Source organism: Carcharodon carcharias, chromosome 4 (assembly GCF_017639515.1).
Source record: "Carcharodon carcharias isolate sCarCar2 chromosome 4, sCarCar2.pri, whole genome shotgun sequence".
Classification (NCBI taxonomy): Eukaryota; Metazoa; Chordata; class Chondrichthyes; order Lamniformes; family Lamnidae; genus Carcharodon; species Carcharodon carcharias.
The window spans coordinates 2339420-2357586 of record NC_054470.1 but is presented as its reverse complement, the minus strand read 5'-3'; the positions used below and the strand labels follow the sequence as shown (position 1 = coordinate 2357586).

General features: G+C 43.7%; 1 protein-coding gene across 3 annotated transcripts in view; it reads left to right on the top strand.

Moving 5' to 3' along the window:
- The window catches only part of epb41l4a (erythrocyte membrane protein band 4.1 like 4A), a 374673-nt gene that overhangs the window by 336128 nt on the left and 20378 nt on the right, over positions 1-18167 (top strand). For all 3 annotated transcript variants that reach the window (XM_041186876.1, XM_041186875.1, XM_041186874.1), the window contains 2 exons: positions 9504-9623; positions 10530-10577. In XM_041186876.1, coding sequence (XP_041042810.1) covers positions 9504-9623; positions 10530-10577 — 168 coding nt within the window. The remainder of the gene's footprint in view (positions 1-9503; positions 9624-10529; positions 10578-18167) is intronic.

The window sequence follows — 18167 nt, the reverse complement described above, 5'->3', positions numbered from 1 at the left end:
TCCTCAATTTCAGAATTATTGGCCATGAATTTTAGGGTTTTGTATTTCCTAGCTTTTGGACCATTATTTATCTCTAAGTGCCGAACCATACCCCTTAAATTTTCAGTGGATCGAGGTTTTAAATTACCTCACCCTGTTCCAAGAAGGTATTGACTTCCAATGTGGGCATTTTTAGTACTCTAGTACTACAAACCACAAGAAAATTAAATTACTTATAGAGATCAATTTAGTTCCCCACTTACAATTTTGCTCATTCATACGGATGCAGCCCCCAAACCTGTTACCACCTCGTTTGACCACAACAATTTTTTTGTTTAAGAAAGCTTAAACTTTCCAATTCATTGTGTACAAAACTGTTGACGCACTGTGATCATTAAAGAACTTATTAGACAGGTTTTCTCGAGTTTTACAAGGAAAGAGCTTAGTTTATTTATGCTTAAACCGATCTAAGTAAATTAATAACTTTGCATGCGCACATTTGAAGACCACACACACACAATTACAGATTACAGAACAGGGAAGGATAGATTGGCCAAATTAGAGTCCATAAGAAATATAAGAAGTTCACAGTTTGTAATGTGGAGTCTCTACTGGCTGAAGGTTGAACTTGGTGCTTTGTTTTCAGTGCCAAGGTGGTTTAAAGCTGTAGCTGGGTTTCCTGTCCTTCTGGCGATGTTGCTGTAGAATTGGATTCCTATTTCAAAAATTCTCTGTCTCCTGCAGAATGGAGACAAAGTCAAGTTAGTAGACAGGGTCCAACTTGTCAGTTGGGTGGAGAGAGAGAGCACTCAGGAACTCTACTTAGCTCACCTGCAAGTCCAGTTCTTCTGAGAGATCCATGTGCTTAAAACACACAAACGCCTTGGGCTGGTTATGTAATCTTTCTCCAACTGCCAGTAATTCAAACAGAATTGTATACGCTAATTATAACTTGATCAGCTCGTCTGGAGAGCAATCTTAAAAATCAAGGCCTTGTTTGTCTAGGCAATTAACCTTTGAATGGTTTGTCTTCAGCTATTGAATACTGTAGGTGGCTTCTGTAGATGTCTTGATGATAGGGCAGGAAGGAAGATCATTAACAAACCCCATGAGGGTGCTATTTTCTGTGATGGTTTTCACAGACATGTTGTCTCTTCTCCATAGTGTTGAGATGTGGAATATATAGTAATGTAAATTAGTGTCGGCCATCTTGAGGTAGGTTGAAATAACTTCAGCCTGTTTCAAAAAATCTTTTTTTAAAAGCCCAATTCCTGTTTCCAGCCGATGAAATAAAAATTAATATTCAACATAAGCATACTTTTGTGATAACATCTACAGGTGTAATTGTGAATGAGAGATAAAACATCTTGAAATATACATGACAGCATCTTCTTCCATTCACTTCCACTTTGTCCGGTGTAACCTCATGGAAAATACTTCAAATGATGAACCCTCCCAAAGCTCAAAAGAGTGTTTTTGCAATCCATGTGAATGATTATGTAATTATCTAAAAAATCTCTAAGTTCAGTTTAATTGTTTTACTGTGTGTGTACAAAACAGTGTGAACATATGCATGGGCCAGATTTTGCTGAAAAGTAACATGTATGAATGCTGCACATGATTATTAATGTATAAATCGATTAGCAACTTGTAGCAAGGAAGAGATACTGGTGAACTGTGAACCTTCACAGTTGTTGGCTGATTTGCACTGCTCTGCTGTTAGCTTTGCAGACATGGCACCTTGCATTTAACTTGCCTGTGATTTTCATGAAGTTGCTATGTTTGCAGATTAATTGCTCATTAAACATACCATAGAAAGTCCAGCAATTTAAGGAGTAAGTGCCCTTTTATTGGTACAGTAAATGTTGATGACTGAGAATTAACTTCTCTGGCCCAGAAAATGAACAATTGTAAATGTAGAGACCAATTTCCATCAAATTTTAAATAAAATGTTTTTTTCTTAATATTTCTTGCTTTTTCTTTCTCTCTCCAATTTTTCTTTCCTTTTATTTCTCTTCCTCTATTTGATTTGACGTTGAATTTACCTACTCTAATTTGCAATTTGAGCATTGCTGAAAAAATAGACATGCTATCTAAGCTTTTTGTCTCACACTGATCAGGATAGCTCACAGGAAATTACCAAACTCTAATGATTTAAATTACATGAGAAGAGAGTGCTGATTGATCACCAGTCAGAATCAAGCTGCTCAGCTTGAATTTGAGCAAAGTTGGGGAGTATATTCTCCATGGCAATGCCTCCACCAATCAGAGTCTGCGTGCTAACTAATCAGCACTCTCTTCTCATGCAGTATAAAATGTTTTGTTCCCTTGGCTGAATAATACCCTCCTAGTTCTGGAGCTTTACAGAGTGTAAGATGGAGCTTGATGACATCGGGCGTCATCCCACTGGTTTGCGATTATACAGTACACTGGCGGGTCACAAAGTGTAACCCATCCGTATTATTCAGATGGCGATTGAGAAGGCAGTTAAGGTCGTTAACAATCCAACCCATTGTAATAACCTGCCCTGAAGGCATTAATACACCTTCAGGGTGAGAATCACGTCAGGTGGAGAATCTGTTTTTTGACGGGCAAACTTGTTTGGGTAGGTTGTAAAACTGCAGCTGAGACCAGAGTCTCAGCTTTGCAGTTAACACGACAGTGACTGCAGAGAATGCTCATGTGAATGAGGAACCTTTTGGAGATTGTTTCATTAGGTGGGCCCTCCTCTGATTCAGAGGGCTCTTTTGATTGATTTTTTTCCTGTCTATTCCCAGGGATGTGAAGTCCCAACTCATTTAGAAAACCTAGGTAGGGTCCTGCATAGACTGGAAAAATATGGCATCCGCTGTAAGAAATCCAAATGTTCATTCCTGAAGCCCTCAGTGGAGTACCTGGGACATGTGATCAATGAAACTGGTCTTTTAACCTCACCCAGAACGGTGGAGGCAGTGATGAATGCACCACAGCCCAAAATGTTAAAGAGATTTGTTTGTTTTTGGGACTTGTGAATTACTGCAGCAAGTTCATTTCCAGTTTGGCTACCAAGGCAGCACCACTGAATAATCTGAAGAAGGATGCAAAATGGGATTGTCCACAGGCCTGTCAGGAAAGTTTCCAGGAACTCCAGCAAGAGTTCACTTTTGCTAAGGTCCTGGCACATTTCAATGAAAAGTTACTTGTCAGCCTGGCTTGTGATGTATCTGGATATGGTGTTGGAGCTGTCACCTCCCACACACTTCCTGATGGCACTGAAAGGCCCATTGCATACACCTTGTGCACATTGTCCAAGGCAGAACAAGATTATGCCCAAACTGAGAAGGAGGCTCTTGGACTAATCTGTGGAGTCAAGAAGTTCCACCAATATCTGTACAGGCATAAATTCTCATTGATTACAGACCACAAGCCTTTAACCTGGTTGCTTAGCCCGAAGTCACAAATCCCAACACTTGCTGCTGCCGCCTACAAAGGTGGGCACTGATCTTATCTGCTTACCAGTACGAAATTACATTTCTCACTACTGAGAATCATGGAAATGCAGACATGCTTTCCAGGCTTCCGTTACACCACAGCTCCACAACCCGAAGTGAAGTCACTGCTTTCACTGTGAACCTGATAGACATGTTACCTGTTAAAGTGGATCAAATTCGACTTGAAACGCAGAGGGATGCTGTGCTGCCCAAAGTTTATTTGTACACACAGAAAGATTGGTGTGCGCCCCAAGAAGTGACTACTGAGCTTAGACTTTACTACCTGTGTAGATTTGAGCTGACCCTGCAACACGGTTGTTTGTTATGGGGAATCAGAGTTGTTTTCCTCCAAAATTCCAGACACGAGTGTTAGAAGAACTTCACCTCAGTCACGTGGGAATCGTCAAAATGAAAACATTAGCTCATCCACATGTATGGTGGCCACACCTGGATAAAGATACCGAAGGCAAGGCCAGCGATTGCCTTTCATGCCAAGAAATGAAGTCTTCTGCACCTGCCCATTACATCGGTGGGCTTGGCCTGAGCACCTATGGCAGGGACTTCATGTGGACTTTGCCAGACCACCTCTCGGATATATGTTCTTGATTGTGGTGGATGCTCACATAAAGCGGCCTCACATTATTCCCATGAAGTTGACTACTTCAACAAAGATCATTGATGCTCTCCAGAATGTGTTCACTACCTTTGGATTCCCAGAGCAGAATGTGTCTGACAATGGCACACAGTTCATATCATGTGAATTTCAAGCATTCCTGAAAAACAATGGGATCAAGTAGATTCTCATCTCGCTTTACCACCCATCCTCAAATGGTGAAGTGGAGCACTTTGTCCCAACATTCAAAACAGCCATATTGAAGGAGAGGACGCAAACAGATTGGAAGTTGAAGCTGAGGAATTTTTTGATGTTGTATTGTAACACTCCACATTCAACAATAGGCGTACCTCCTGCTGAGCTGGCGTTTGGAACAGCTGCATATCAGAATGGATTTACTGTGTCTGGATCTGAAAGGAAAGATGGGTTCAAGGCAGCTTGATCGGAAAAGGTCACATGGCACAAGTAAACCAGCTGGTGAGTTTAATCTGGATCAGTCTGTTTGGGTCCGAAATGACTGCAGACACCAAAGTGGCTCCTGGGAAGAATCATCAAGTGTCAGGAGCACTGACCCATGATGCTGAATCTTCCTATGGAATCTGAAAGGGACACACTGACCAGATCAGAGAAGCCAAATCCAAGGAACCAAATTTCCGGGGATCTCCAGTTACAGTGGAAGATTTCTGAAAAACACCTGCTCAATTGGTGAAACTTGACTTGAATTAACTGACAAACCTGTAGTACCTGTAGCTGCAACTGTTGAACCTGAACAGAAACAAATGGAACAGCAGAACCTCCCCTTTCTAAGCAAACAAACTGAGATACCTAAGCCAACACTCCTCTCTGTACCAAAGCGAATCTGCAAACCGCCTGGCCAATTTGTCCCTGGCTAAAAGGGGAGGAGATGTGGTGTGTGTGTGTTTGCTTTCATTCTAAAGTGTTAAGACGCTTCAAGAAGGCGTTTGAGGAAATCTTGCGCCTCCTTTTCCCACTGGCTATGAGACAGTCCTGTAGACTTTATATCCACACATTGTCCATCACCCCACACCAGAACACAATTCTTCCTGCACTCCCTCAACCTCCAGACACCATTCACACAGCCACAGCACTTAATAACAACATCAGCATAGGGGTATGTGAGATGTCTGTTTATCCACAAACTTCAAAGTTTGGACACTCCCTAATAACATCAATAAATAATCAGCTCACCCATATTTCCCTCTTTGTGACTGATGTGGATATTTAGGTACAGGTTTAAGAGTGCTCCAGCACAGTGCTCCCTCCCCCCTGCCTCCTTGCTTGTGGCTGCACTGGAGAGAAATAGCTGATCTGCCACTTCCCTTGCCCCAGGTGACCGGCAGGTATCCACTGTACAGCTGTGGCCTTGAGCAGCTGATCACCCCAGGAGACTGATACTGAGACACATGCGAGTCTTCAGTTGCCGCGTCAGTGGCTGAGGCCTGTGTCAATGGCTGATAGACAGAGGAGGTGCTGCCTCCATCAGAAGTGCCGTGAGAGGAACTTCCAGGTGGAAGCTGCCGCTACTCACCCTCTGTCACTAGGACCGGTTGACCCTCCCTGCCAACCCTTGAGGTTCCAGGAGTTGAGTGGGTGACCAAGCTCCCAATTCCCCTGTCACCCTGGGTCTGTGCCCCTGAGCTCAGAGCCAGGGCAATGGTATGCAGGCCAGAGCACATCCCGATGATTGTGTCTGTAATGTGCTAGGCTTGCCCCTCCAGGACAGACGCCAGTCCGTCCATGGAGGAAGCTTGGTGCTCCAAAGAGTGGGTGATCGCAGTGCCCGTGGCCTGGATGGACACCTCAACAGCTGGGGCCAGAGCACGCAACCCCTCTGTTATACCTGCCAAATCTTCACAGATCTTGCACCGGACACCCAGAATCTGCTGCCTTACGGACGACTTCAGAGGCTCATCATCTGATTCAAAATCAATCTCTGGATCACCCCGGACACTCCTCCAACAGCCCGAGGCCTGCCCCACCACACTCCCTGGCAGTTGCACATGCGAATGTGGCCTCACCAGTGTGTGCAAGACTCCTGTCTGACGCACCTAACCCTGGTGAAGTGCCAATATCTGCAATGGTGCAGGTGCAGAGAGAGGGTGTGACACTGCGCCCTCCGAGGCTTACTCAGCAGAGGAGGAGGTGGTTCCTGGATGGCTTCTGGTGGAGCTCATGCTAAAGAGGCTTCTCCTGTAATAGAGAGAAATCAATAAGGGAGTAATCAGGTATCTAATAACTTGACACATCAGCCCTATCACACGATGCATGAACTGTTACACTGTCCGACATGAGTGCATGAGTTCCACGGACACAACGTGCGCTTGAATGATGATGTGAAGCTTGTCAAGGTTCCAATGTGTGAACTCTATTCACCAGACACATTGTATAATGCCTCACCTCCATTAAACCTCCACTCGCCATCTCTTCTCAACCAGTCTGAAGCTTCTGCTATCTCACCAAAACTAGGACTTCCTCCAATCTCGCCTCTACCTATACCCGTGGATAAGTTGGGTACCAACAGGGCCAGCACTTGCTCCTCGAAAGGAGTCAGGGCTTTTAGATTTGGTGGGTTCCCACTTGTACGGGCTCTCTCGTGGGTGTTGTGGGCCCGCTGCTCTTGAGATTTCATCAAAAGTTTTAAACTTTCACACATTATGCTTCCAATCCACTATCAGATCAATGATGGCCTATAGCCTATGCTCCTGCGTTCTCTTTACCATGCCCACACTCTTGATCCCATCGGCCACTTCCTCCCAGGCAGCTTGAGTCTGGCTGATCTTCCTCCTCTTACCAGCGGTTGGCATGAGCTGGTCACATTGATCATGAAGTGCATGTGGGAGGGCACCAACGCCAGCCCTTCTGAATCTGGGGGGCTGGCTTGGCCCTTCTGGTTTGCCTCTCCGCTCACTCCAATGGCGCTGACACCTGTGTATGGAAACATGGAACAAATGTTCAAGCCCTCAATGCCAATAGGTGGGCGACTTACTGATTCTTAAAATTTCTGCTACCTATAAAGATTGATATGGTTTGCAGAGATTAGCAACAATTCAAATGCGCTTACCTGTCCAGACTGGCAAAAGCATAAATCTTCTCCCTGTATAGTAAATCCATGAGATTGATCACCTGGTGGGACACTTGACAAGGGGGCCCTTTAAAGCGCTGGCTGTGACCTTGGTCCAGGTCACGGTCTGCAGTCTCAAGACCGGACAGGCTGCCCTCCGGCACTCAATGGGTGGGATGAAGGTCTATAACCCACCTAACTAGCGGCAATTAAGATACTGTCGGGCGCACTCTGACGGCACATGACCATATCCAGCCCTCCGTTACAATTTGGTAATGTCTTGTGAGCTATCCTGATGAACACGACAAAAAGCTTAGGTAGCACATCTCTTTTCAGCAATACCCAGGTTCTGTAATGCTAGATAACTATTTATTTACAATTTATTCTTAGTCCTTCCTTTAATAATTTCTCAATCCTTAAATATTATTGGTTAAGGAGATAGACTGCCTCAAACTATACCATGATGCTAGATTCCCTGTTGCCCTTGATAGGCTGCTACCAGCTCATAGTTATGGCAGCTTCAGTGTTAAAATGTATAAAACCTAAACATGCACAAACAAATCCAACTAATGGGACTTGCCCTGCTGCAGTAAAATCTGACCCATTTTATTGATAAACTTTAAAGAAATAGAGTTTGTTTATTTATTGTTCTTTGCTTTAATTTTGAAGAAAGGCATACAAAGCACTTTTACTTTTACAGAATTTGAAATACAAAATTTATTGAAGTTCATGTGACTTGACTTAATTTATTTATCGTGCTTTTTCTCCTCCATACCCAGATTGCATATTGTTTCAAAAATACCTGCATCATGTTAGTTTTCCATCATCTTGTCTGCAGAGTTTAGAAAATTCTGTCAAAGATGGTGCTGTTGTATCCCCTCAGTCCTTATTTGATTAACACACCCCTGTAAAATGTGCCTTAATATATGCAATAATATATTGGATCATAGGGCAATGACAGAAATATTATTTGAGTTGCTTCACTATGAATTACAGAGGATTACTAAACATTAACCATTAATTTTGTAATATTATCTTAACTTTTTTATAAAATATATTGCATTTTGACCGAAATATACTAAAACTAGAAAGGAACATGAAATATGGCTTGATGCCATAAAAGACTACAATGCAGAATAATTGGCAAATTGATCTTTTTTAGATCACCAGCAGTAATTTTTTACCCCTGTGTTAAACACATACTGGAAAAGTCAAAGTAGTAATACCATTAAACGTACTTTTACCAGCCCAAAAAGTTACTTTGCCATTGTCAATAGTTGTGCAATTACAAAACAGCCTGAAAATTCCCCCTTTGTTCTTTTTGTTAAAGAACCTAATCTGTGTAATATTTCAAGTTATCCAGCAGGTGGCCCACATTGCTTTGTTAGAACAAGGAAAAGCAATTATTTGTTAGAAAATTCTTGATAAGGTATGACACGTACATTTTGATGCTTATCTGCCTTTAGTGGGGGTAATTTTAGATTGACATTGCTTAATCTTGACCATGTTCAAACTTTGAAAACAACCTAGCTTGGAAATGTACGCTTAGAACAAAAAGTTACAAATTCAAGCACAAAATTATGCTTAATCTGTTGAACATTCTGCTAGTGAGACTGAGAAGAAATTAAAAATCAGAGATGTACCAAAAAAATTGTCACTGAATCAGTGAATATTTGTGTACTTGGTTCTAAAAGATCTGCTTTAATGAAGGGGAAATTATTTTAAATAATTTAAAGGAAAGATCATAGTGCAGTTAAATGCTTTCATCATTTATTCAGTTATTCATAGAGAGTACCAACATCATTTTAGAAAATACACCATTTGGTAGTATATTTACCTTTTTCCCTCCTCCATGAAGCCATGTAAAACCCATTGGAAGTGCTGATTGTGGGTACAGTGGAGTTAAGCAAACCAGAGAGAATACCTTTGCATTGAGTCCATCAGTCCATCATTACAGTATTAACTGTAATGGTACCTTTCTCTCATTTTGTGGTGACACTAAAATGAAACTTAATTATTATAACACCTGTTATTACAGACGTTTCAGACTTTATCTTTCGTTTCAGTGGACAGTCTATTGTCAATCATTAAGCTGGCCAGACCTGGACGATCTGGTCCATTCATAGGAACAGATTAAATTAGTAGGCTGAGGTATTCATTTTAGCAGATAGGGTAGGGTGGGTTTAGAATTTGAACCTTTATATCAGAGGGTTTCCATCTAAATGGGTGACCCCTCAGTAGACTTGATGAATGCATTTGTGTCTTTTGTGTTCTAAGCCTGTAGACATTTTCTTTTTGACTGTAGCTGGTTTCAAGCATCCTGATGCAGCCTTTCATCTTCTATGTTTCTGCTGTTCAGATCACGTCAAGAGAATGAAATGGTGGACTCAGCTCCTCAATGGGAACAAGTGCTGAGGAGGCAAAAAGAACGATCATTGGCTGACCCCAATAACAGACGTTCAAAGCATAGATCACGATCGTATGTATTCAATTCCCCATTAACAATGAGAATAATCGGAATAATTCATTGTATTGATAAATGATCTATAATTTATTCAATATTGATTTGCCAAAGTTTATTAGGCTTTCACAGGTCAAATATGACATCGCTGGATGCAAAATAATGCTCCAACAGTGTACCTTAACCCAGAACCTCAGCAGAGGACTTCCTATTGCATCAACACCATTTTTTCTAGTTGCTACACTATCAACATTATCACCTTCCTGAGTGAGATTGCTGATTCAGATCCAATATGTGCTACACATTGATGTCCACTAGGAACTGATTGAAATTGACCAGAATTATATCATTTAGGAGTCTTGTGGATAGCAGAGAGAGTCGATTTTCTGGAATTGATTTTCTTAGTTTGGATCAACAATGAGGTCCCTGGCTTGTAATTCAATTCACTCATCCCCTGATATAGTGCCTCCCCCATACACACAAACTTTCACACGCACTGTCGCCAAGTGCATATCTGTAACACACAGCAGTTATGATGAAATATTGCAAATGGTGTGACAAATGAAGCAGAAAGTCTGTGTCAGTGTGAAAAGGAGCACCATCACCATATATTAAGTCACAGAGAGGAGCTGCACCTGGAGGTGTAACAGAACAGCACTACATCTGAAATATTAAATGGAGTATTGAAATTCAAAACCTATTTATTTTTATAGATATACTCCAACACAAGCATGGATTTTTACTATGGAAATTTATTCTTTTTCACTTTAGTATGATCTAAGTAGAGTTTATTAAATGTAATTTAACCACCTTTCAGGAGCTGCTTTTGCATTGGATGTCTTTTTGAAGCTTATTTTGTTGATTTTATTAGAAGAGTAAGTGTAAATTACCACTACAACTACTTAGTTAATATGTTTTCTGTAGGAGAAGCCCTGATGTACAAGCAAAGGAAGAACTATGGAAGCACATTCAGTGAGTGTGAAGTTATTTTATGTTCATTATGACTTGGATGCCCTCCTGGCTCATTCCCATTCTTGTGACCAGTAGCAGGTCAGTACACTGAGTGTGAGGAGATTCATGAGACTTCCATACAGTGGAAGTGGACCCCACTTAGGTCTGGCTCATGGCATGTACCCAAAGATTAAATTTTGTTTTTTAATATTTACTCTTATAAAGGGAGCTCATTGACAGTACAGAACACCTTTCTAGGGGGCTACTGGACTCCTTCTTTGGAGCAGGACCTTCAATTGCATTTTGCAGCCTTTCCCTTCTGGCAGGCACCAAAGACGCACTATGATTATGCAACTTGATTATGTAAAAAGGTGGCCTTCCCACAAGCTTTTGATATGGTAAGCAGTGGACAACATCAGGAGTGATTTCTCAAACTTACCATAGACCGATCATGCATCTGTCCTTATTTTATAAATTCTTCTATTTATATTTGTATTGAAAACTGCCCGTGTAAAATCGTTATGCTGTAATTACACTTTGCTTCTATGAAAGGCAATGCCATGTCACCATTGCCAGGATAGTGAATAACAGTGTAAATGTTATACATAAGCATTTTTCATTACAATGGCGAACAGTAGAATTTATAATAGAAATAAAGAAATAAAGACAGAATTTATAATAGAAATAAAGAAATAAAGACAGACTGTATAATGGGGCGTAAATTATTGCTGTGCACCCTGTCCAAAGAGTCCCTCTCTCTGCCTTCCAATCCCACTTCACCTGTAGATCTTTGGGCTGAATTTTCCCGTTAGAAACAGAAAACAGGAGCTGGGTCTGTTTTTGTGTCAGAAGCTGACCTCCAGTGAGAAACTGACTGAGGTCCACATTTTCCCAGGGGTGAGCTCTTAATTGGGATGAAGACTGATTTCCTGCCTAAGCTCATGGGGGCAGGAATGGAGGCGAGTTTCAGACACCCATGGCAGCCATCACCGAGTCTGCAGCTTGGCCTTAAGAGCAAGAGTTTGTGCCAAAGTCTGCCACTGCCCAACAGATCGGAGAGGGCACAGGGGCCGGAGGGCTGGCAGCCTTGAGAAAGAGGAGGGAGGTCCTTTTTCCAGAGGGTGGCAGTAGGAAGCCACCTCATCATGTAGTAGGGGCACCTCTCTCTTCAGCCTCATCTCCCTCTCCCTGAAGGTATCGCAGGGCACCAATTGATTGCTCCAGGCACCGGACACGATGTCCTTTGACCGCAAAATGGTCCTTCAGTTGTGATTCTGATGTCTTGTCCAGCAATGGTAAAGAGAGCATTCGTAACCTGGGTGGTTCATGGATGTGCAGCCACCTGTGAGATATTGCAGAGGTCCACAGTGAGGAAGGCACAGATGTCTGTGACCATCAGCCTAGAGAGTCACATTCTCCTTCACCACTGTTCTCAGTCATCTACAGGTATCTTCGCCTCTGCCATGCTCATGGTGGTGTCTCCTGCTCCTTTGTGCCCCTTGTCCCTCTCCTCTGGCCCCCTGATGCCCAGTGCTCTGCCCTTCCTCTGCAGGCTGCTGCTCCTCATCTTCAATGGCCTTGATTTCTCAGGGGGTTGCACCCATTTCCAGCTGCAGACTTCCTGTCTCAGGAGGAGTCCAAACTGTCCCGATGCATAAGGACTGCCAGGACAGTAACGACCCCCTTACAGGCAAACTTCTTAATTCTGTCTCCTCCTGTGACCAGTAATTGGTCTTTAACTACAAAGGGGTAAAGCCATTTTTACTCACCTTTTCAAACTCTTCAGGCTTCTATGACATGCCCCCACTCTCATGGGCTGGGCCACACCTCATTAGCGGGTTTGAAGGTGGGGCACTTGTTAAATCATGTGAGTAGCCTGCCTGTGGACAACCCACCATGCACTGCAACTGTACCAGCAGCAGAGGTGGCTTCAGGTGGTCTGCCCACCAGTGGGGCAATTGAGGCCCTTAAATGGGCAATTAATGCCAACTTAAGGGCCTCGTTCTGCTGCTGCCCGTGTGTAACAGGCAGTGGAAGAGGCTGACGCCAAGTGCCCAGCCTGGCAGGTTTCCTTGAGTGGACTGGTGGCAGGCAGGAGGGGTCTCTCCATAATGGCCCCCTGGGCTCATCGGTGGGCCTCCCAAGGTTTTACCTCCCCCTGCCCACCCTCCACCAGTTGCCCTCCCCTGTGGTCTCTCAAACCCCAGCTGCCCACCCCCCTCACCAGCTTGGCACCCTGCAAGACCCTAAACATGCCTAAAAGACACAGCGCCGCACACCTGAAGTGCTAGACAGCTGCTGGCCTCTGACTGACTGGCCCTGTGGTGCTGGAATCCTGTCTCCAGCTTATTAATGGTGAATTGGGGCTCAACTGCTGATGTTTTAGTAGGTGGGGAGCAGGGAATCTGGCAGCCCATAAATCCACTCCCTCCTCTTCCCTTGAGAAAATAGTGACTGTGAGCAACATCTCTGATCATCATTTTGTCTAATTTTATTATTCAACAGAGAATGTGCTCACTCTGCAAGGCCAGCATCCCTTTTCAATGTGTTGTGAGAGCTTGAGTTCATGGAACCTCAAAATATAAATTGGAGAGTCATTAACAAAGTATTTTTTTTGAACGTGGGTTGCTAGAAATCATTGTGAGGAATTTCCTTGTGAACAGGGTTTCCACCTGCAATCTGATCTAGTACTGACCCCGCCCCAAATTTCATTCAGAAACTGGTAACATAGGCCCAATTCAATCGTTCTGGCAAGCTAAACAGACCGACATCATGCAGTTGTACTTGATGTAATGACAAATAATGCCAAACTTGTTTGGATTTCTGGAGGATGATTTAATTCTGTTAGTCCAGCCTTCACTTTTGATGTCACCATGAAGGGCTGGGGTGGGGGAGGGAGGAGATTGATTTTGGAAACTATATAAAAAAAAGCACAGTATTTGTGAAACTGGGTCCAGCCCTGAATTCCCTCCACCACCCTTCTAGTTAACGGCGATTTTACATTGCTATCTGACCAGGGATTTCCAGCTCCTTATTTTTGGGACATTTCCTGTTTATACAAATTCATACAGAACATGCAGCACGCTTATCAGAGGAAGAGTTTGCTAATGTGTACTGAACAGACCCATTGCAGAGGTCTGCTTGGCAGGTCAGGCTGCCTATGAGGTGCTCCCTGTCCTAGACAGTCGCAACCTTGCATTTGCAACGAAATGTAATATACCTCATGGGCCGATTTGTTGGTGGAAGCTCTGCTTCCCAAGAGAGACTTCGTCAGAAGACTTTGGTGCTATCGCTGTGACATGTATATTCTTAATTAGTATGTTGCCATCAATTAATCCTGAAGACACTGGCAATCCAAACTGGGAATTATTGTGGGACCTGTCTTCTCAGTGTATAGATCGGAAGAAAGTAAGATGTGGTATCTGTTCAAAGGGCATCTACATGTACCATGAAAGTTCTGGTGTGAAACTTGGCTGGGTCCTGTCCAGGCATGCTGCAGTACTAATCTACGAGAAGGTGCCACAGAGGAAAAACCTCTTAAACATGATCTTAGACATCTGCACCATCTCCATCTCTCTCCTTTGCCGCTGCCTGAGGCTGAACCAGAATGTTCTTAGCCTTGGTGTCATATTTGACCCCAATATAAGCTTCCAATCACATAACCATGCCACCACTAAAAAAGCCTATTTCAAAATCTGTAACATCTCCCATCTTGCACCACCCTATAAATTTGAGATCATTTAAAGCTCTGCTGCCCATGACCTAACTTGCACCAAGTCCTATTCACAATCACTCCTGTGCTCACTGATCTACATTGGTTACCAGTTAAGCACTGTTTCAATATTATTATTCTCATTGTTGTTTTAAATCCCTTGCTTGTTTCCTTACCTCTGTAACAACAACACCTGGGGCAGGAGATTGAGGTTGGTGAGCAGGGGGCGGGGCCCACTCACCGACATGTAAACTGACGCGGGATGACATCGGGCGGAAATCCCAACGTCACCCTGCGTCAACAGCCAATTGAGGCTATTTAAAAACTAATTGAAGTAGTTAAAGGACCTGCACGTCCAACCTTAATGTTGGTGAAAAGGCCGGGAGCCCTGGCAGGCTTCAGAAAAAGCTTGAAACCTCTTCCACAGACGGGATGAGGTTTCATGTAGGTTTTTAAAAATTTAGTAGAAGTTGAATTAAAAATGATGGACACGTCCCAACTCATGTGACACTGTCACATGAGGGGACATGTCAGGGAAATTTTATTTGTCTATATTTCACATTTTTGAATTTGGTGCCAATCTCCCTGAGGCAGCACTTAGCCTCAGGAAGCTGAGTGCACATGCGTGAAATAGCACACTCTAGGCTCAGGGAGTCTCCCCCCCAGCCCCACCTGCATAGGGAGCGCATTCCTGCTGGATGTCAAGCTAGGTGGGCCTTAATTGGCCCGTCCACTTAAAATGGCGGCATGGCCCCGATTTGGGGTGCTGATCGGAGGCGCATCTGCACGCACACGCTGCTGACCTCCACCCCCCCCAAAGGGGGGCAAATTCTTCCCCTTATCTTTATATTGCAACTCTAACATAATAAGACATCCAAGGCACTTCACAGGAGCATCATAAAACAAAATATGACACCGAGCCACAAAAGGAGATGACCAAAAGCATTAAGGAGTCTTGTAAAGAATGAGAGTGAGATGGAGAGGTGTGGAGGTTTAGGGAAGGAATTCCAGAGCTTAGGGCCTGGGCAGTTGAAGGCACAGCCACCAATGGGATGCTCAAGTTGCCAGAATTAAATGAGCGGAGATACCTGGAGGAGATGTACCTGGTGCAGTTGATTTAGTTGATATGGATTTCAGCAAAGCCTTTGACAAGATCCCATACGGGAGACTTATAAAGAAGGCAAAGGCACATGGGATACAGGGTAATTTGATAAGGTGGATTCAAAATTGGCTTAGTTGTAGGAGACAGAGGGTGATGACAGAAGGATGCTTTAATGACTGGAAGCCAGTGTCCAGTGGCGTACTACAGGGATCTGTGCTGGATCCCTTATTATTTGTCATTTATATAAACAACATAGATGACTATGTGGGGGGTTGGATTAGTAAGTTTGCGGATGACACAAAGATTGGCTGGGTGGTTAACAGTGAGGTTGAGTGTCTTGGGCTGCAGGAAGATATAGACGGGATGGTCAAATGGGCCGATAAGTGGCAGATGGAATTTAACCCTGAAAAGTGTGAGGTGATACACTTTGGAAGGAGTAATTTGACAAGGAAGTATTCAATGAACGGCAAGACACTAGGAAAATCTGAGGAACAAAGGGACCTTGGCCTGTGTGTCCATAGATCTCTGAAGGCAGAGGGGCATGTTAGTGGGGTGGTGAAAAAGGCATATGGGACACTTGTCTTTATCAATCGAGGCATAGATTACAAAAGTAGAGAGGTCATGTTGGAGTTGTATAGAACCTTGGTGAGGCCATAGCTGGAGTACTGTGTGCAGTTCTGGTAGCCACATTATAGGAAGGATGTGATTGCACTGGAGGGGGTGCAGAGGAGATTCACCAAGATGTTGCCTGGGATGAAACATTTAGGTTATGAACAGAGGTTGGTTAGACTTGGGTTGTTTTCATTGGAGCAGAGAAGACTGAGGGGTGACTTGATCGAGGTGTACAAGATTATGAGGGGCATGGACAGGGTGGATAGGGAGCAGCTGTTCCCCTTAGTTGATGGGTCAGTCACGAGGGGGCATAAGTTCAAGATGAGGGGCAGGAGGTTTAGGGGGGATGTGAGGAAAAACTTTTTTACCCAGAGGGTGGTGACGGTGTGGAATGCGCTGCCTGGGAGGGTGGTGGAGGTGGGTTGCCTCACATCCTTTAAAAAGTACCTGGATGAGCACTTGGCACATCATAACATTCAAGGCTATGGGCCAAGTGCTGGTAAATGGGATTAGGTAGGTAGTTCAGCTGTTTCTCACGTGTCCTGCAGACTCGATGGGCCGAAGGGCCTCTTCTGCACTGTGATTCTGTGAGATTGTAGAGATAGGGAGGGGCGAGGCCTTGGAGGGATTTGAAATCAAGGATGAGAATACTAAAATCAAGACGTTGCTTGACTGAGATCCAGTGTAGGCCAGTGAGCACAGGGATGATAGGTCAATGGGACTTGGTGTGAGTAAAGACATGGGCAGCAGGTTTTGGGTGACCTCAAGTTTAGGGGAGAAAGAATGTGGGAAACCAGCCAGGAGTGCTTTGGAGTAGTCAAGTCTAAAGGTAATAAAGACATGAATGAGAGCTTCAGCAGCTGATTTGCTGAGATATGGGTAAAGTCAGGCAATATTAAGGAGGTGGAAATTGGCTGTCTTAGTGATGATGCGAATATTTGGTCAGAAGCTCATCTCGAAGTTAAATGTAACAGCGAGGTTTCGAAAAACTGGACCTCCTCCAGCCTACAACCTTCTGAGGTATCTGCACTCCTCCAATTCTAGTCTGTTGCTCATCCCTGCTCTTACTTACTGCGCCTTCAGCTGTCAAGGCTCTATGCTCTGGAGTTCCCTCCCTAAATCTCTTTGCCTCGCTTTCCTCCTTTAAGATGCTCCTTTAAAGCTACCTCTTTCCTGCCCTAAGATCTCTTTATGTGGCTTGGTGTCAAATTTTCTTTGATAACATACCTGTGAAGTGTCTCAAAAAGACTTAATACATTCAAGCTGCTTTATAGATTCAAGTTGTTGTTATACAGTTCCTTTTTCATTTGTCTTCGGCTGTCAGTTTGAATCCCCTGCCTCTTCTGCCACTATTCTTTTTAATAATCTTGGAAAGCTATCTTCATTTTGTTCCTCTGCCTATTGTGATACTCTCATGTAATTGCCCCCATTCCTTGAAATTTGACTTACCCACAATTTCTTTCTCCTACTAGCATCCCCTATGACAATTTGAGTTTACACCTGGAGTTATCAATAATTATGCAAATGGATTTAGACTAGAGAATTGGCCACTATTTACACTTGAAATTCAGGCACGTATTAAAAGCAGTGAAAAACAAATTATAGCTCAATTACACCTGAAGATGAAAATTGGCCCTGAGCATAAAGAGCAAACAGCTCAATATTTTTACAGTGCCTTTAACAACCAGCATCCTTCACAGATAAACATCCAGAAAATTGACACCAAGCCAGCCAAGGCAATGATAGGATAGGTAACAAAATGTTCGCACAAAGAAATAGATTTTGAGGAGGCTTTTGAAGGGGAAGAAGTTATGGAGGAGTTTAGGAAGGGAATTCCAGACATTAGAACCTGTCACTAATGGATGAAGGGAGAAGGGATGTACAACTACTGGAGTCAATGAAACAGTGGGGATATGCTACGGGTTGGGGTTGGGTGCGTACTTGAGTTAGGTCCAACCTCACTCACCAGAAAAAAGTTCTGAGGCAGGCACAGGTACTGCCGCATGCCGAGCTGGTTAAAAGGCCTCACCCACACTCCATGCCCCACCCATGCCAACTCATGCTAACCCACACCCCTACACCCCACCACAGTGGTCCCTCATACTCCCTATGCCAATGTATCCCCTTCCAGCCACCCCCAATGGCCCCTCAAACTCTTCACGCCCCCTTATAGCCCAATGTCAAC